The 19,925-nt window shown below is 45.7% G+C and overlaps 2 protein-coding genes across 4 annotated transcripts in view; one reads left to right on the top strand and one right to left on the bottom strand.

The window, feature by feature from the left end:
* RAB22A (RAB22A, member RAS oncogene family) overlaps positions 1-11,651 on the bottom strand; it is a 55,286-nt gene extending 43,635 nt beyond the window's left edge. For 2 of the 3 annotated variants that reach the window (XM_058686070.1, XM_058686069.1), the window contains exons 1-2: positions 11,320-11,649; positions 10,256-10,335 (exon numbers count right to left, since the gene is read on the bottom strand). In XM_058686070.1, coding sequence (XP_058542053.1) covers positions 10,256-10,335; positions 11,320-11,355 — 116 coding nt within the window. In that variant the 5' untranslated portion in view covers positions 11,356-11,649. Of the gene's footprint in view, positions 1-10,255; positions 10,336-11,319 lie in introns of all 3 variants that reach the window. The other variant, XM_058686071.1, reaches the window with a different exon arrangement.
* A 101-nt stretch (positions 11,652-11,752) lies between these two features.
* LOC131486006 (serine/threonine-protein phosphatase 4 regulatory subunit 1-like) overlaps positions 11,753-19,925 on the top strand; it is an 81,908-nt gene continuing 73,735 nt past the window's right edge. The window contains exons 1-2 of the mRNA XM_058686074.1: positions 11,753-11,810; positions 11,963-12,007. Of these exons, the coding sequence (XP_058542057.1) occupies positions 11,804-11,810; positions 11,963-12,007 (52 nt within the window). The 5' untranslated portion in view covers positions 11,753-11,803. The remainder of the gene's footprint in view (positions 11,811-11,962; positions 12,008-19,925) is intronic.

Here is a 19,925-nt window from a genome sequence, read left to right as displayed (position 1 = left end):
GGGGTGTGGACAGAGAATCCAAAGTGGGTTCCATGCTGACAGCAGAGAGCCTGATGCGGGGCTCAAACCCATCAACCGTGAGATCGTGACCGGAGCCGATGTCAGAAGCTTAACCGACTGAACCACCCAGCCGCCCCAAGGATGTAATCTTTTTGTTTTTGTTTTTTTATTTTTTTACATTTATTTATTTTTGAGAGAGACAAAGTGTGAGTTGGGGAGGGACAGAGAGAAAGAGAGAGAGGAGACACAGAATCTGAAGCAGGCTCCAGGCTCTGAGCTGTCAGCACAGAGCCTGATGTGGGGCTCAATCTCAAGAACTGTGAGATCGTGACCGGAGCCGAAGTCGGAAGCTCAACCGACTGAGCCTCCCAGGCGCTGCACCCAACCCCCCCACAAGGATGTAATCTTACCAGAAAGTGAAAAACACTCTGAAATGAACGATAAGGAAATTATGATATACAAAAACTTGTTGGAATCAGCAAGAGCTATGGTTAAGGTTTCAAAATGTAATCACTACAACTGGGGTGCCTGGGTGGCTCAGTCGGTTGAGTGTCCAGCTCCTGATTTTGGCTCTGGTGGTGATCTCACAGTTCGTGAGACTGAGGTCCATATCGGAATCCCTGCTGGGGATGCTCTCTCTCTGCCCCTCCCCGTCTTGCGGGCGTGAAAAAAATAGGGACTGAGAACCAGTGATATAATCCTCTACCTCAAGAAGTTAGAAAAGAGCAGCACATTGAATAGGACAGAAACAATCAAGATATGAGCAGAAATTAATGAATTACAAAGTGGACATAGTGTAGAGCCGATCAAGGGCAAAACTCATGTTAGAAATGTAAAAGGGGTTATCAGTTTAGAATCTTAACATCTTTATGCGAATTGGAAAAAGTTTATGGAAGAGCCAAAATCCTTAAAAAACCCACAAGACTCCAATATCAAAACCAATACAAGAAGAAATAGATAATGTGTAAATGAATAACCTTACAACTCTGAAAAGAAATTGGCTCCTTAAACTCCACTCTACAAGGATGCCTAGAAGCCCAGATGGCATCACTGATGAATTTTACTAATCACTTAAAAACTAAGAGCAATTTTATACAAACTCTTCGGTAGAAGAGTATCCCAGCTCATTTTGTAAGAGAAGCAAAACCCTGACACCAAACTTGACATGCACATTACAGAATTATTACATGACAATCTTACTGAAACATACACAAAAAGCCCAAAAAATAGCGAACTAAAGCCAGTGATATATAAAAAGAATAATACATCATGATCTAAGTGGATCTATTCCAAGAAAATTCAGCAGTGTAATTTACCACATTAACAGCATAAAAGAGAATAATTACATGACTGATCCAGTAGATGTACAAAAATCTTTTGATAAACCCCACACTTGTTTACGTAAAAAAAGAAAAAAAAATCCCAGCAAATGATGTAAAGAAGGACACTCTGTAATGTGATGAGGCACATGGACAAAAAAAAAAAACTCAAAAAACAAAAAACCTACAGCAAATATATTTAATAGTATGACAGTGAAAGCTTTCCCCCTAAGATTAGAATAAGGATACCCAGGACCACATTTCTATTCAATATTGTACTGGAGATCCTACTCAATTCAATAAAAAAAGAAATAAAAAGTTTAAGATTAGAAATGAGTACATTTCAAAACAGTACCATATAGTATATTAACAGCATAAAATTGCTTTGGAACATCAAACCCTTAGGATAAATATAATGAAAAATGTGCAAGTCCACTATATAGAGAAGTAGAAAAAACACTGAGAGAAAATAAAGAAGCTTGTCTAATAAATGGAATAATCAATGTTCATACATTAGAAAATTCAATATCATAAAAAGGTCATTTCTTTCCAAACTGATCTATAAATTCCGTGGAATGCCAATCAGAAACAGTGGAGATTAACATGTTGGTATGTGTGAGAATGGACAAGACGATTTTTTAATGTTTATATGGAAATGCAAGGCAAGACATTCTTGAAGAATAACACAAGGCCACATCATTGGACATTAAGACTCATCACAAAGATACAGAAGTGAAAAAACTGTGATATTGGCACAAGGACCCGGGAAAAAAGACCCGGGAAAGATAGCTCGGATGACTGAGTCTCTTTAAAGGATCGCTGATCCATACTGACTGAGGCCAAAAAAAAAAAAAAAAAGTATATTATGAATCTTGTAAGATGCAGGAGTGAAGAGTGAAACATATCCCAGTAATAGCACAAAGCACAAGAAGGAAAACGAAAGTATATTCTTGTAAGGTTCTTCTACCATATGTGAAAATTGTGTATTATTTGAAGGTAGACCGAAAACGAAGTACGTTGTAAATCCTAGCGCAACCACCAAAGTAATAAAGCAAAGAAACAGAGCTACCAAGCAGTGGAGCTGAAATGGAATCATAACATGGGCCAAATAGGAAGGTAGATTTAAGCCAAACCATACTGATGGTTACAAGCAATAAAAATGGTCTTTTTCAAAGAAGTAAAAATGGTTTGTCTGTTTTAACATTTATTTTATTTTTGAGGGACTGCACGCGTGCAAGCGGGGGAGGGGCAGAGAGAGAAGGGAACAGAGGATCTGAAGCGGGCTCTGTGCTGGCTGAGAGCAGAGAGCCCCACGTGGGGCTCAAACCCAAGAACGGTGAGATCAGGACCTGAGCCGAAGTCAGACGCCTAACTGGTTGAGCCACCCAGGTGCCCCCAAAATGGTTCAAATCAGTATTATGCAACACAGCTTCTTTTCATGAGAACTGAAAGATAGCTCGGATGACTGAGGAACTAAATTTTTAATATTAACTTAAGTTCAAATAGCCACATGGGGCTTTGGCAACCGTGCTGAACAGTAAAGGTCTAAACACTCCAATTTAAAAGTAGAGACTGTCAGATTAAGCTTAAAAGCTGGACCCATAATGCTGTCTACAAGAAACCTCCTTCAAATAGATGACATAAACGGGTTAAATGTAAATGGATGGGAAAAGATACGCAAACACTGATCAACAGAGAGCTGAAGAGCCTGTATTAATTTCTAAAGTAAAATTCAGAATCAGGGCTATTACCAGGGAAAAAGATGTTTTATGATGGCGAGGGGGTCAAGTTATCAAGAAAAATAATGCGACACGTGGAAGCACTCAATCTAAGAGCTTCAAAATATATGCACAAAAATTGATTAAATTGAACAAAAGAGAAATAGACAAATTCTCAATTCGGGTTGGATTTCAAACACTCCTGTCACTGCAAATGAGAGGGGGGGAAAAACAGTAAAGATAAAGACATAAACAGTGCTGTTAACCAAGCTAACATTTATAGAACACATTTTTTTCTCGTGCACATGAACATTCGCAAAGACCATATTCTAGACCATAAAACAAATGTCAGATGTAAAAGGTCTGAAATAATAGTGAATACATTTTCTGACCACAATAGATTTAAACTAGAAATCAATAATCGAAAAATTTTGGGAAAATCCCTAATAATTAGAGGTTAGGGACTACTTCTCAACAACCAACAGGTCAAGCAAATCACAAGGGAAATAAATACTCTGAACTAAATGAAAATGAAAATACAGTGTATCAAAATCTGTAGGATTCGCTTAAACCAGTTCTTACAGGGAAATTTACAGTTTTTTTTTTTAATTTTTTTAATTGTTTAAAAAAAAATTTTTTTTTTAATTGTTTTTATTTTATTTTTGAGACAGAGCATGAGCCGGGGAGGGGCAGAAGAGAGGGAGACACAGAATCCAAAGCAGTCTCCAGGCTCTGAGCTGTCAGCACAGAGCCTGATGTGGGGCTCGAACTCATGGAGTGTGAGATCATGACCCGAGCTGAAGTCGGATGCTTAACTGAGCCACCCAGGTGCCCCAATTTACAGTTTTGAATGCTCATATAATGGAAAAAAAAAAAAGGCCCTAAAAATCAATATTGTAAACTTCCAGGTTAAAAAACTTAAAAAAAAAGAATTAGCCAAAATAAGCAAATGAGGAAAAAAAAAGAAACCAAAGATAAAAGCAAAAATCAATGAAATAGAAAATATAGAAATATTAATGAAATAAGCTGGTTCTTTGAAAAGATCATTAAAATTAGTAAACTGGACAGATCCTAAAGATATTAAAATGATAATAAAATGTTTTAAATGAATTTTATGTCAATAAATTAAAAAATAGATACAACAGACAAATTCACTGTAAAACACAAACTACCAAAGCTTACTTGAGAAGAAATGAATACACCTGTATCTACTAAAGAAATTTAATCTGTTAAAATTTTGTTTTTAATAATTAAAAAAAAAAATGTTTGAGAGAGAGAGAGAGAGAGAGGTGAGGAGGGGCAGAGAGAGAGAGGGAGGGAGGGAGAGAGAATCTTAAGCAGGCTTCGAGCTGACAGCACAGAGCCCAACGCAGGGCTCCAACTCACAAACCGTGAGATCAGGACCTGAGTGGAGATTAAGAGTTAGATGCTTAACTGAGCCAGCCAGGCGCCCCTGTAGTTAATTTCTCTGACAAAGAAAACTCCTTACTCAGATGGCTTCATTTGTGAATCACGCGAAACCTTTCAGGAAGAAATAACACCAATTCTACATAAACCCTTGCAAAAAAGTAGAAAAGGAGAAAACATTTCCTAACTTATTTTATGAGGCCCTGATACCGAAACAAGAAAAAGACATTATAGAAAACTACAGAGAATTCTTCACCTCATAGAGGCAAAAACCCTTAGCAAAATTTTAATAAATCAAACCCAATAATGTATTTTGGAGGGGGGGTGAGAGATGGAGAGAGAATGAGTGGGGGATGGGCAGCCAGCAGTGAGGCCCATGTGGGGCTCGAACTCATGAACCATGAGATCATGACCTGAGCTGAAGTTGGACGCCTAACCGGCGGAGCCATCCAGGTGCCCCCAAACCCAATAATGTATTAAATAACGCACAATAACCAAGTGAAATTTTTCCTAGGAACACGTTTAATCTTTTAGTATAGATTGTTGTTATCCACTATTTTAAGACTCGAAAAGAAAATAAGAACAGTTCAAAACATGTAAAAACAAAACACAAAACAAAACCCCCTGACAGAATTCAACATAATTCCTGATGAAAGATCTCACTGATTTAGGGATAGAGGAGAACATTTTCTTTTCAACCTGACAGTGGGCACCTATAAAAAAACCTAGGGCCTATCCATCTAACTTAATGGTAAAAGATCTAATGTTTCCTACCCCAAGATCGGGAATAAGGTAAAGACATCTGCTCTTACCACTTCTCAACAAAGTACTGGAGGTCTCAGCTAATGTAATATGGCAAGCAAAAAAAAAAAAAAAAAAAAAAAAAGAATAAAAGACATACCAATTGGAAAGGAAGAGGTAAAACAGTCTATTACCTAGGACATGATTGTACACCTAAGAAAATCCCAAGGCATCTATGAAAAAAGTGCCTGAACTAAGTAAATTTAGGAAGTCACAAGATACAAGGCCAACACATATAAATAAAATTTATTCTATATTTCAGCAACAAACAATTAAAAATTGAATTTAGGGGGGTGCCCGCGTGGCTCAGTCGGTTAAGCGGCTGACTTTGGCTCAAGTCATAATCTCGTGGTTCATGAGTCCAAGCCCCACAGTGGGCCCTGCAGTGACAGTGTGGAGCCTGCTTCAGATCCTCTGTCTCCCTCTCTCTCTGCCCCTCCCCCACTCATGCTCCCACCCTCCCTCTCAAAAATAAAAACATTTAAAAAAATTGAGATTACAAGAAACTACCCCAAAAACCAAGAGCACACTTTACACACTGTATGTTAGCCAGATTGACAATAAATTACATTAAAAATAAATTGAAATTAGGGGCAGCTGGGTGGCTCAGTTGGTTAAGCACTGACTTTTTTTTTTTTTTTTTTTTTAATCTTTATTTTGAGAGACAGAGAGACAAAGTATGAGGGGGAGGGGCGGGGGAAGGGAGGAACAGAGGGAGAGGGAGACACAGAATCCAAAGCAGGCTCCAGGCTCTGAGCTGTCAGCAGAGCCCAACATGGGGCTCAAACTCACGAATCACAAGTTCATGACCTGAGGTGAGCTGGAGGCTCAAGGGATTGAGCTACCCAGGCGTCCCGCGGCTGACTCTTGAGTTTAGCTCAGGTCATGATCTCAGTCATGAGATTGAGCCTCACGTTTGGCTCCGTGCTGAGCATGAGTTTGCTTGGGATTCTCTCTCTTCCCCCCCCCCCCATCTCTCCTTCTCTCTCTGCCCCACCCCTGCTCGTGTGCTTGCTCTCACGTGCCCTCTCTCTCTCTCTCTCAAAATAAATAAAAACTGAAATAAAAAAATTCCATCTGCTAATCATAAAAACACACAAACTACTTGGGAAAAATTTAACAAAATATGTGCAAAGCCTGCACACTGACAACTAAAAAACTTTGTGGACAGAAATCAGAAATAAATTAGTGCAGAAGTATGCTATGTTTACGGATAAGAAGACACAATATTGTTAAGATGTCGACTGTCTCCAAATTATTCAGTAGATTAGCTATATTCCCGATGAAAATTTCAGGGTTTTTTTGTTTTTCTTTTCTTCACAAATTGGGCATTCCGATTCTAAAGTTCAAACAGAAATATAAAGGACTGAGGGGAGTCAAACAGATTTTTAAAAGTATGAATACAATGGCCGTACACTGCCTGATTTCAACATTTGCAGATTTCAAGATGTCTACAAATCTACAGCAACCAGGGCCACGTATTGTACTACCACTACGATACACAAATGGATCCATGCAACAGAAATGGACCCGCACATACATACTAATTTTTGACAGAGGCGCCAAGGTAATTTAATTAAATAAATGCAGATTTCATCATTAACAAATGTTGCTATAATGACTAGACCGACACATGGGAAAAAATGATCCTTGACTTCTTTCGCACAGTAAACTACAGCTAGTAGAATTAAGTCATAAACTAAGATTTAAAACATAAAGGGGTAAGAATTCTAAACAAAAGCATAGGAGAAAATCTTGATGATTTTGGATGGACGCGTAAGACGAAAAACATGAACTATAAAAATAATTGATACACTGGACTCGATCAAAAAACACCTTTGCTCTTTAAAAGAAACTGTGATCGAAAGTTTAAGAAGAAAGTTTTTCAAGTGTGGAAGTTAACTAGTTGTTGGCGGTGAGGGAAGTGAGCGGCAGGGGGGACGGCAGCAATGATGAGGCGGGAGAACAGGGCATAGCGGGGGGTGGCCAGGTCGTGGAGTTCAGGGGAGGCTCCAACACCCCTTACCAGGTGTTGGCATGCTGGAGGGCAACCCTTGTCTTCCCTAGTTCTCTTCCTCCGTGATCATGCTCCCTTGTTGTCTTCTCCTCTCCCGCCCCCCAACGCCTGTTTTGCAAATGTAGGTCTTCCCCAGCTGTGTCCTGCTCCCCACGTTTCCCACGAGTGCTCTCATCCCTCCCACAACTCAACTTCACCTGTGCACTGTAGTCTCAAGTCAACTTCTCCAGGCTTCCCCTTAGGGCCAGGCCCATATTCCCAACCTGTGATTTGGACCTCGTCCCCTGCAGAACTTGCTAGCCATCCCTCTTCCTGTCCTAAGGCCCTCACTCCTCCCATACTCATGGGCCTTCCCTAATGGCCAAATATGTCACACAGGGTGGGGTGAGGGGAAGCAGGGGCCCTAGGAGCCATCAGGCCTGGACTTAAATTGGAGCTTTCTGTGGAAGATGGGAATCTGGCCATTCTGCCCCTCCTACCTCCCTCTGCACCTATGCCCTCCGTCCGTCTTTGGGAAATGGAAATTAAAACCAGAATGAGGTACTACCATGCACCCTCCAACGCAGCTAAAATTAAAGACTGCACCATCCACTCATCTTCCAAGTTTTAGACAGGGCTTCCAAATGCTTTACACCTCCACTGTTTCCCTCGAGAATCAGCCATTCCCTTATGTTTGGCCAAGCCCCTGGTACCTATTATGCTCTCAGCACACTCCCATGTTTCTCTTTGGTAGCAAAGATAACGGTCCAATAAATCATTTCCTGCACGTTAGTTTTAGGATGGATCTCTTTCCTCCTTGTAGGGAAGGTCCACCAGGGCAGGAACAGATTCTAGCTACATTAGGGGTTGGCCAACTTTCTGAGAAGGGCCCAACAGCACATATATTCAACTTTCTGGGCTACAGGACCTTAGTCACAACTATTCAACTCTACCACTGTAGCCAGAGAGCAGTGGAGACAGTGTGTACGTAAGTACGACTGCGATTCGGTAAAGTTTTATCTATAAAAACAGCAGGGAGGCCAAAGGTCCAGTCTGCTGACCCCTGGCTTAAATTACCAGCACCCAGTCCAGCATGTGGCATATAGAAAGCACTCAATGAATAAAGGAAAAAAAAAAAAGCCCTTGTTTCTTGTTTTTGTCAACTCGATGGAAACCAGTACGGAGGGAAGGTGGTTTTAGTGGGATGCTGGGGGTGGAATGGAGACAACAGTAGGTCCAAGAGTGAACAGCAGTTGAGGGAGCAGCAACCTCTCTTCCAGAAGTTCCCGCCACCGGCACGGCAGGCTTGGGAAATGGTATGGTCTTAGGACAGCAGGTGAGTCGGGGACACGTTTGCAGGCCGTGACAAGGAGGCGGGGCGCGGGAAGAAGAAAGGGACGAGTGGTGATGAGGGGGCTCCAGGGCTCAGGTGTGAGGGGAGCTGGTCACAAAAGGAGGAAGATACCTGCGGAGGCTGAGAGAAAAGAAACCAGGACAAGTGGAAGGAAATGAAGGGAAAACCTCATCTTCCTCTTGCCTGTGAAATGTGAGCCAAGACCCCCTGGTGAAGAGAGCGGGAGTCAAGGTGGGGGAACCCAGGCTGGGGAAGTGGACGCCCAGGACGGGGCTGCTGGCCTCATCAGCACCACCGGAACCGTACCCCTCCTGTTCTGTCTCCTTGTCTGAGAGAGCACTTTTCACCAAGGTGGTGTCTGCGTATTCCAGAGCCGTGTTTCCAGCTCTGACCTGGTGTGAAATGTGTCACGCACTGAGTCACCAGCACGACTTGCTATCGCTTCCTGTCACTTCGCTTTCCCAGGCAGGTAGCAACAGGCAGGCCCGAAGGCGGATGAGGTCACGTTTTACACAAGTGCACATACGCGGTTCTTTCTTGAAGGATACAGAAAGGCATTTTAATTTCAGAACGATAGTGGTGGTTTCACCTTCATGCCTGCAAATGGGATTGTGTACGTTGTAAAGTGTTTCTGCAGGAGCACTGAATGTTTCTTTAAATGGAAGATACCATTTGATTGGGGGTTTGCAATAAAAATAGCATAGCAGCTATTTAATTTTATAAGCCTCGCACAGTAGTAAAACCTGTAAGACACAACTTCTCACAGCAAAAGTCTTAGTATTACAATACTTAGTTACCCTGAAAGGTTTTCTCACAAAAACCTATATAGCCAGTCAGTTTCACTTACCCAAAGAACCAGACACCAGGAAAAAGCTGCCATTTCAACATCAATGTATTAATTCATTATTCCTACTTGCGCAGGAATGTATGAGAAGGAGACAGGAGCAGTGGTGACGCGGCCAGAAGCGCTGTCCTGGGCGTCCGCTTACCCACGTGCCAGCCCTCCCAGTCTGACAGATGCCTCCCACTTTTCAGGAAAAGAACTAAAACCATCTAAGTATCTTCCAGTTGATGTCCCTGAAAGAGGATTACCAGGACCTCTTTTCTTCTGCTTTATTTCAAGACGTAATTGTCGTTCATATTGACAGACTGAAGCACGCTCTACGTAAAACTTTAACTTGGATTTTTAGTGTGAAGTGTTCACCTCACAAATCAAAAGACAACTTTCCCCAAACACACCGGTCCTCACGGTACTTTCTTTTTTTTTTTTTTTTTTTCTTTTTTTAATTAAAAAAAATTTTTTTTTTAACGTTTATTTATTTTTGAGACAGAGAGAGACAGAGCATGAACGGGGGAGGGTCAGAGAGAGACGGAGACACAGAATCTGAAACAGGCTCCAGGCTCTGAGCTGTCAGCACAGAGCCCGACGCGGGGCTCGAACTCACGGACCGCGAGATCGTGACCTGAGCCGAACGAAGTCGGCCGCTCAACCGACTGAGCCACCCAGGCGCCCCCTCACGGTACTTTCAAGTCCTTCCAGAGATGATGGAAACTGCCACCGGTGAACGCACACCCACTCCCTCTCCCGTAACACACTTTTTAATTTGGAAGGACTTCCGATACACCTTTAGCTACACAGTCAACAGATTTAATCTCTTACCCTATTGTCGGGTTGATGTTCGGATCAAAACTGTCTTCCACGAACCGCCATACGATGCTCGATTTACCCACACCTGTATCCTGAAAGAGAAGGAGACACACAAATAAATCTCCTTGCTTGCAGACAGCGAAAACTACGTTGGGCCATGGGGGCAGGATTTCAGAAAAATCGCTGTACATGCTAAGTTTCAGAAGTTAAGAGACACAAAGAAGGTTTTCATAAACATCCAGCGGGAGTAATTAGATTTCAAAATGCACTGCAGGAGAGGGGTTTTGCAGTTTCTAGGAGCCATTAGAACCTTCTGAAAAACCCAAAGTTGCGGCTTAGTGTGAAAAGTGACAAACTCTCTTGTTAACGTGTATAAGTAAACTATGAACTCTTGAATTCCTTCTGAGTAATCCCTGATAAATCACAGCCCCACCCTATTTGGGAAGGGGGCAGGCTAGTTATTGGAATCCCTTCCACTCTCTACAGCAGCAACTCAGGCAGGAGAGCACTCACTGCGCAAAGCGGGATCTCAAGAGGCAACGTTGCCCTGACAAGGCAGGAAGCTGAAGCTTCCAACTAGTTCTTGGAGTTTCGTGGTCTGAACTTTCCCCCAAGAAAGTAACTCTGCGAGAAGGGGGGAGGGGGGGGGTTATCCCACAAGTTCAAAAACTCCAAACAAACAGAAAGGAGACGACGCTGCTTGTAAAACCTGAAGACCTGCTATTGGTTTCACTCTGGAAGACTTGGCCAACTTCTAACTAGTACCTTAGTAGGAAACTATTTGGGAGCTGCTCTCAACCTAGACGCAACGGAGAGGCAGCGAAGGCTCCTCACCCTCTGGGGGCGGGAGGAGTCCTGGGGCTCCAGGGAGGAACAGGGGAGAGGGTCCCTCCGGCCAGTAGGACCCTCAGGGGCGGGTGGCAAGGGGGGCAAGGATGACCCGGGGGCCGGAGGGAGGGTCCCGGGGCAAGTCCCGCACGGGGGCTGGGGGAAGGGGCGGAGGGGACTCGGGCACGCTTGGGTCCTCGGCCTGCCCGGCCTCCCGCGGCCCTCCCGGCCGGCCAGCCGCCACTCACCCCCAGCAGACACACTTTGAGCTCCCTCAGCGCCATGGCCCGGGAGCCAGGGGCGCGGGCCCGCCGCCGCCCTAAGTTGAAGAGGGAGAGGCCGGGCCCAGCACGAGCATCCCCCGGCGCCGCCGCCGCCGCACGGCTCAGCCCCGGCCGCGGGGCGCGCAGAGGCGGCGGCCGTCCGCTCGCCAGCCCTCGGCCCGTCCCGTCCGCCGCCAGCCGCGCGGGGCCCGCCTCAGCAGCCCGGACGGTGCTCCGGCCTCCCGGGCGCCGCTGCCGCCGCCATCTTGGGACGCCTTGCCGGGTCACCTGACCTCCCCGCCCACCTCGGCAGCCACCTTCGCCGGGAGGGCGGGGTCGGCCGGCGCCGCGAGGCTCGCGGGGAGGTGCCGGCCCTGGGGGGCGGGGCCCGGAGCCCTAGGCCCCGCCCCTCACCCCGGTCCCGCCCGCCCCCCTCCCGCGCGGACCCCGCCTCCTGGCCCATCCCAAGATGGCGGGTGAGTGGGGTTGGCTCCCTGGGCGCAGGGGCGGCCCCCTCCCCCCCAAGCCGGACCATCCCAGGAGGCCCGGGGACCCCCGCCCGCCCCTGAGCCCGCCTGCCGCGGTCCCCCTCCTTATGTGTAACTCCTGTGTGTTTCTTGGTTTTCAGAGATCCCTCTGTACTTTGTGGACTTGCACGATGACTTAGACGATTGTAAGTATCAGTTGGGGCGCCCCCGCCCCTCCCGGGGAACCTCTCACGGAATTCGGGGTGCACGGATCGCCGCGGGAGAGCTACAGGCCAGGCCCTCCCTGTTGGGACAGAAGAACAGGACCCCCAACTTCCTGGATGCACTGGTGGCGGTCCCTCCTCACTGGGCGGAGCCGGGCGAGGATGGGGAGCCCTCCCCTCCTGAGGGAGGATTTTGGTCGTTGTTGGGAAACTTCTGACTTCCGGTCACTTTCTTTCTCTTCCTCCTCCTCGCCCGCGGCGGCCGGGGAGGGTGCGGGGGCTTGCCCCAAGTCCTGGTGACTGGGGGCGAGAGGAGGCGCGGCCACCTCCCACCCAGGGCCTCCACTTTTTCCCTGGGACTTTTCCCAGTGCCGCGGAGTTTCAGAGTTTGGTTGGTCCCGCCCTCCTTGTGGCCGGCCACAGACTTGCACGGACTTCTCACGTGGACTGGCCACAAGCCCAGCTCCATCACTTATCCCAAGGAGCCCCTTTGGCGCCTTCCTTCCTGGGGTGGGTCTCCTAAACTTGGCCCTTCCTGCGCTCTCCTTCTCTTTGGAATCGCCTTAAGGACTGAGGGCGGGGGGGGGGGGGGGGGGGGGGGAGGTGTCATCCTGTAAATGCAAATCTCCATTTGTGGTAAATGAAGCATTTCCTTTCCGTTCAACAAACATTTCTTGAGCACCTACTTGTTCTGGGCCAGGCCACGTGTAGCTCCCTAGACCTACAAAGAAGAGCCAGAAACAGGGGCAGCGCCCAGGGGTTCACAGTCCAGGAGGAGAGCTGACTTGTAAACAAAACGACCCAACCCCGGGATGCTTGGCTGCTAAAGGAGTCCTGAACACGCATGAAAATAGCTACTGTTAATTTCCTTCCCCGTCCACAGGTTCCTAATAGCAAGAGTTGGTGTTTGCTGGAAACTTACCACGGGTCAGGCACGGTTTTAAACGCTTTGCTTTACAGACATTTATCTCTTTTAGAAGGAAGCAACATTATTAAAGTAGGATGGCACTTGAAGGGGTAATAAAGCCAATGGTTAGGAGCACAGGTTCTGGAGTCAAATGGCCAGAGGATGAAGGAGGTCCTGTGTCATCTTTACTGGCTATGTGATCTTGGCCTCAGTGGCCTCATCTGTAAAAGGGGCATAATAGCGTTCCATGTCAAAGGCTTTTGTGAAGTAAAGTGAGTAAAAGGTTTTGCGTCAAGCCCTGTATATAAACACTCAGTAAACAATAGCTGCTATCATTATTGTTATCAACGTGGTCATTATTCCTACTTGCTTAACACTGGTGAGCCAGATGCTGTATAGACCCTGGGTTCACAGAGATGAGTGTTTTCAGCCAGGGGGCATCTGTGAATGGAAGGAATGTAGCATTTCCATTGGTGAACATCAGTGAGCTTCTGTTAAGTCCCCTTTTATTGATGGATTTGCCATTTGGCCTGGCTGGAAAGGCTGATTGCTGACGGTTTTCCTTACCTAATGAATCACCCCAAAACTTAATGACTTAAACCAACAGCATTTTATTATTGCTAACAGTTCTGTGGGTTGACTGGGTGATTCAGAAGCTTCATGTGTTCTCCGTTGAACTCTGGGAAGGTGAGAAGGTCCGAGATGGCTTCATGCGCAGGAGATCTCACAGGACTGCCAGACAGGACCTCTGTTCTCCAGGTGTCTTTTCCACTTGGTTTGGTTGGGATTCTCCAAGCATGGTGGCTGCAGGCAGTTGGACCTCTTTTCTGGCGGCTCACGTCCTTGTCTTTTTTGTATATATGTACCAAAAGGAACTAAGACTCTAGGAAAAAATAATTGTGATTTTACTTTGGCCTTGTTTGAGCAAGTACTGGGTATTTGGACCTAATACTAGAGGAGGCCTTAAATATTCTGTAGCAGACTGCTGAAGACTTGCCCCAACAGAGAAGGAAACTACCATTATGGCTCTGAATCTGCTACAGCTCATAAGTGGTCGAACCAGCAGTCACACTCTGTCCCTTTTGACCCTTGTCCTTTTTTTTCCTGCCACCCAGATCTACCTCAAATATTCTTAACCTAATGCTAGGGGCACGGCTGTCAGTTTGAGTGGTTTTGTGTCGTCTTCCTTGGGTGTTTTGTCCAAGTGATGCGGTAACTGCTTCGTTTAGGCGGTCAGTCGCGGTGGGCAGGGACACAGGTCACCCTTTGTATAACCCAATGTCCTGTATGAGCTAGGCGTATAATTAATTAATTACAGTTGTGACTTGGAACAGTAATGGATTGGAAGGCTTGTCTGATTTACTTGGGGATTCTTGATTAAATTTGACTAACTTAAAAAAAAAAAAAGCCTTAATGAATGGATGCCTTGTTTTTTAAAAATCATTCAGAGTCTTCAGGCCATCGCGGCACAGAAAAAATTTAATTTTAGAGAGTTAGCTTGCTAAATTCCTTCTCTCGAGAGCAGAAAGTGTGTGCGGTGGCCTGGCATATTGGTCCCGGTGGAGGATTGCACTGGAAAGTGGAGCTTTGTGAGTTTGTGCCTAAGGGGCCTATGAATTTGCTTACAGCATGTGCAGCCTGAAGAGGTATTACTCTCAGTAAGGTCTGTCGGCCAATTAGAATGTAAGCCTGTGTCGGTGGTAGGTGGGAAAAAAAACACACCAAAAAACACCCCGAGCGCAATCCATTGTGGATGAAAAGACACCTAAGTGACCTATACTTGGGCTCTTAGTTGAACAAACCAGCTTTAACAAGACATTATTGAGACAGTTGGGGAAAATTGAACTTGGACTGGGTGGTAGCTGATGGTAAGGATTATTATGAATTCTGTCAGATGTGATAGCCTATCAGTTTCATTCAAAGGAGAAAAGGCCTTATCTAACAGAAACAAGCAAGTTTTTATGGGTGAAATGATTTGATGCGGGAGGTCTGCTTTCAGACACCGCAGCAAACAATAAACAGGCACAAAGTGGGGAGGAAGGATAAGGGGGAGAAGAAGGGCAGAATATTGATACTTGTTGAGGCTGGTTGCCGGGGACGGCCGGTTTATTATACTGTTCTCTCTGTTTTTGCATGTGTGTGAAAATGTCCACAGTACAGTTTTTAAAAAATGGAAGTTTCATCTGTGACCAAACATCTGCACAAAGAGTTGGAAAGCTGGATTCCCAGTTCTGAAGGCACTACAAAGTTACAGTTAAGATGCATTTTTAGCTTCAAAAGCAGACTGATAGACTGTATTAGCATTTAGGGAACAGTGTGTTTGTTTTTCAGAGGTTTAGTTTTTAAGAGGTATCTATCTATGAAAGAAGTTGGAGAGGGCATGCTTCTATTGAATGGAAAACCTAGGTGTCCGCAAATGATATCTGAACTTTTGTAGAGAATAGGATTGTTAAGTCAGAGGAATATAGACAGCCTGCTTGGATCTTATTGCTGGAAGGAGCAGTGTATGTTTAAGCTTGAATAAGAGACATCCTCCAGAGCAAAAAGCATTCCATTTCACCTGCTTTGTTCCAAGTTTGTAAAAATGTTCTGTTCAAGGACCACGGGCAAACTGTGTGCCCCCAACGTGGACACGCTATATTAATTTGAGCCCAGAACCAAACCACTGAACTCTTTCTCTGAACTATAAGATACACTTGAATCAAAGATTGTCAGTTAAACAACCTCCCAAACCCTCCCTGTTAAGTGAACTAGTTTGAACAGGAACAGGAACTTGAGTATGCTGATACTTGTGAAATAGAACACAATCCGGACACATGGCACTATTCTCTAAATCAGAGATGGGCAATTTTTGTTCTATACAGGCTCTGATAGTAAATATTTTAGGCTTTGTGGCCTGGAAGGTCTGATGCATCCAGTCAAGTCTGCTGTTGTAACCTGGAAGGACTGACAGACATGCCTAAACGAATGGGCACGGCTATTTTCTAATAAAACTTTATTTACACATACACCCAGGGGGCTGGATTCGGTCCGCGGGCCAAATCATTCTGATCTCACTCTTTCAGAGCCTCTGAGCGTATTAGCTAAGCCAACCTTAACGGGCTGTCTTTCCCACCAGGTTCGGTTTGAAGAGCTGACCTCTGCTAGTACAGCCTCTGTTTTGTTAAGTAACCCCTGACATAATGCTCAGGGTTCGCATCTCATTTTTCCTGTTGGTGTACTGGGGATAAAAACATGTACCTCTTTCCTCCCAGCAGGATGAGGTGGCAAGGAACAAAAGAGTCAGAGTGGTGGACTCAGTATCAACTTTGCTTCCCCTCTGATCATCATAACGCATTTTACTTTTGTTGCTCTGTATTTTCCATTTCCTGTGAGACAAACAGATGAACATCACAGATTCCCTGAAATTGTCTCTGTTTAAAAAGAGAGGGTTTTTTTGTTGTTGCTGTTGTTGTTGTTGTTTGTTTTGTTCTTCTTTTTAGAAAGTGTTTTTCTAATGTTGGTTTATTTTTAAGAGACAGAGAAACGGAGCGTGAGCGGGGGAGGGGCAGAGAGAGAGGGAGACACCGAATCCGAAGCCGGCTCCAGGCTCTGAGCTGTCAGCACAGAGCCCGACGCGGGGCTCGAACTCACGGACCACTAGAGATCATGACCTGAGCCACCCAGCTGCCCTCAGGCAGAGTATTTTTAACTTTATTTTGTTACCAAGCAAAGCTCCCAAGGGGCACAAAAAGACTACGTCTCTGGCCCCAGGCTACCCAGCTAGTGATTGGCAGAGGTGGGATTCAGAACAGGGAGTCTGGGCTACAGAATTTGTACAAAGCTGCCATGCTTTGGCTTTAGTGCATGACTAATATTTATTAAGGACCTATTAAGTCCCAGGCACTACACTAGGCCTTATGAACGCAGAGGAGAATAGATCAAACCGCATTTCTGCTCTCACGGAGCTTTCAGTCCATCGGCAGAGATAGCCTTGAAAAAGCCAACATAAATGAGTGAGCTAAGTTCGGGAGTGGTGGTGTAGGACGTGTGACAGGTGAGTGTGATCAGAAGTGCCAGGCAGGGCTGTTGGAGCGACAGAGTTGCTGCTTTACCTCGAGTGGCCAGAGAAGGCTTGTCAGGAGCTCTGACAGGTGCTCTAGGATTTGAATAACAAGACGGAGATGTTTCCTCGTGGAGCTGGAGAAGGCGTCCGGGCATGGCAGACGACAAGGGCGCAGGCTCGGAGGCTGGACGGGCTTGTTGTTGGCCAGGACTTGTGCATCTGGAGCACGCTGAGCACTGGACACAGGAATTGGAGGAGGGGGGGACACTCCCACGTGTGACCTTTGGTCCCTCACGGGATAAGGGGTTTGCCTTTTGCTCAAGGGGCCAGGGGGTGCCACTGGAGAGTTCTAGTCAGAGTAGTGCCCAAAGCTGAGTTACATTGTAAAGGACAGACTGTGGAGAAACAAGCCAGGCCTGGAAAAAGCGCTGTGGTCCAGGGATCCAGGCAAGGGCAATGGGGTCTCGATGGCGGGGGTGGGTGTGAGAGCAGCGAGTGGGGTCGATAGATAGTTCTGACAGGGGAGAGTCAGCTCAGAGACAGACCCTGTGCCTCCCTCCACCCAGGCTGGGCTGGGCACCTCTCCTCGTCCTCCCTGAACCCTGTGGTGGCATCTAAGCCCAGCATGGCCAGATGTCCGTTCTTGTCCATCAGGGCCGCTCTTCCCCATCTTGGATCCCCAGGGTCTAGCATGCTGAATGGCAGCACAACAGACCTGCAGAAGTTCACGCTGAATAAGTACACCAGGCATTATGCGAGGGTGGAGTTCGTATTTTCCACCTGACACGCTTTTGAGGCGTGGACAGGAGGTCCCGGGGACACAGTCTGGGAGGCCACCGGAAAGCCCCCTTGTAGGGTTCCGGAGCAGAGTTAGGACTGAAGAGGGTCGTTACTGGTGGGTGGAAGCCTGAGCCGAGGAACGGAGCCCCGGGCAGCAGAAGCTTCCAGTAGCAGAGCCCTGGAGAACACATATCCCAGCGGTAAGAAACGAGGGGACCCTTGAAGCCAAGGGTTTGGTTTCTTTGGGTTGTTCCGTTTGGGTCGATCATCTCTGCCACTTGCCACAGAAGGGTCAGGTGAGGTGGGGACTGAAGGGCAGCCACGGGCTCTGGTAGTTCGGAGGGTCTACGGTGACCTCAGTGCGAGCTTTTCCAGGGCAGCCAAGGAGCAGAAGCCAGACCAGAATCAGTTGGGAAGGCACGAGGAGTTAAGGCAATGTCACGTTTAGTTCACTAGCTGAGTGGTCACTTTTGGCTAGCCCTTGTATTCCAGGCACTGGCTAGCAGTTGGGCACTTTTGGGAATGGTCGCCGTTCTTGTGAGCTCACAGTCCGGCAGGGGGAAAACAGACCCTTTGAAGGAGAAGCAGCTGGAAGGATTGAGGTCAGTTGCTTTTCTTGGATAGAAGAGCCCAGAACACATTTGCATTATTTATATCTACTCTGAAACCCTTAATATATATATATATATACATATGATATATATATATGTGTATATATCATATGTATATCGTATGATGTATATTATATACGTATAATTTGAATGGCCCAACAATTCTACTTTAAGATGTGAACATATTCTTCTCAGAAAGACATGGTCATAGTAGCACTATTCTTTCTTTTGTCTTAAATCTTAAGCACTCATTGTGGTTTCAGAGCCTTGTTAACTTCATCCATAGATTAACACTTTAGATACATTGAATAGGTTAGGGGAAAAAAAAGTCATGTAATAATTTATTGCCTATGTACTGTTACCTGACATTGTATTATTTACTTTGGATAAATTTTCTTAGTGATTCTAGAACTGATAATTTTTTCTCTCACACTGCATATATATTATATATATAATTTATTGTTTTTATTTTTTATTTTTAAATTTTTTATGGAAGTGTAATTAACATAGTGTTATGTTAGTTGTGCACTGTAACGATCAACAATTCTATACATTACTCACTGCTCATCATGATAAGTGTGCTCTTACTAAATTTTTTTTATGTTTATTTTTGAGAGAGAGCGAGAGAGAGAGCGAGCGTGAGCGGGGGAGGGGCAGAGAGAGGGAGACACAGATTCCGAAGCAGGCTCCAGGCTCTGAGCTGTCAGCACAGAGCCCGACGTGGGGCTCGAACTCACGAGCCGTGAGACCATGACCTGAGCCGAAGTCAGATGCTTTATCGACTGAGCCCCCCAGGTGCCCCACAATAAGTGTGCTCTTAGTCTCCTTTATCTGTTTCACCCATCAAATAGTAGCACTATTCTCAATAGTCAGAAACGGGAACCCACCCACACATCCATCATGAATACAATCCATCATGGATTATGAATTGTGGTTCCATTCATACAAGGAAAACTATGTAGCTATAATAGTGAATGATCTAGGAGTCTACCTAATAATGTGGATGAACTTCGCAAACATAATGATGAGTGATCGAAGCCAGACACAAAAGGGTACATACTGCACGATGGCATTTATACGAACTACAGGAACAAGCAAAGCTAATGGCATCTGGGCTGCTTGAAGGCAGGAGAGTGGTCATCTTTGGGGTAGGAGAGGAAGTGGAAGGGGGCCGAGGGGCTTTTGGAGGTGCTGGTAAAATTGTTGAGCCGAGTGCTGGTCACCCCAGTGTGTTCAGTTTGTGAAAATCCTTCAAGTGGAACACTTGCTATTTGTACACTTTTCCATATAGTGTTATGCTTGGATTTTTTAGAAGGCACTGATTTTTAGAATCAAGGTGCAAGGGAGAGTATAACCGTGGACTGAGGAGAAGGAGTCCATGAAAAGGGAAAGATGACATACTGACTTTTTTTAAAAACGGCTTTTTATTTACTTATTTTAAGTCATCTCTACACCCATCCTGGGGCTTGAATTCACCACCCCAAGATCAAGAGTCCCATGTTCTGCTGACTGAGCGAGCCAGGCGCTCCCTAAAGTGAAAGACGACAGAGCAGAAAG

This window comes from Neofelis nebulosa, chromosome 9 (assembly GCF_028018385.1).
Source record: "Neofelis nebulosa isolate mNeoNeb1 chromosome 9, mNeoNeb1.pri, whole genome shotgun sequence".
NCBI classification, from domain to species: Eukaryota; Metazoa; Chordata; class Mammalia; order Carnivora; family Felidae; genus Neofelis; species Neofelis nebulosa.
The sequence above is the reverse complement of the archived record's forward strand: the minus strand, read 5'-3'. Positions and strand labels throughout refer to the sequence as shown.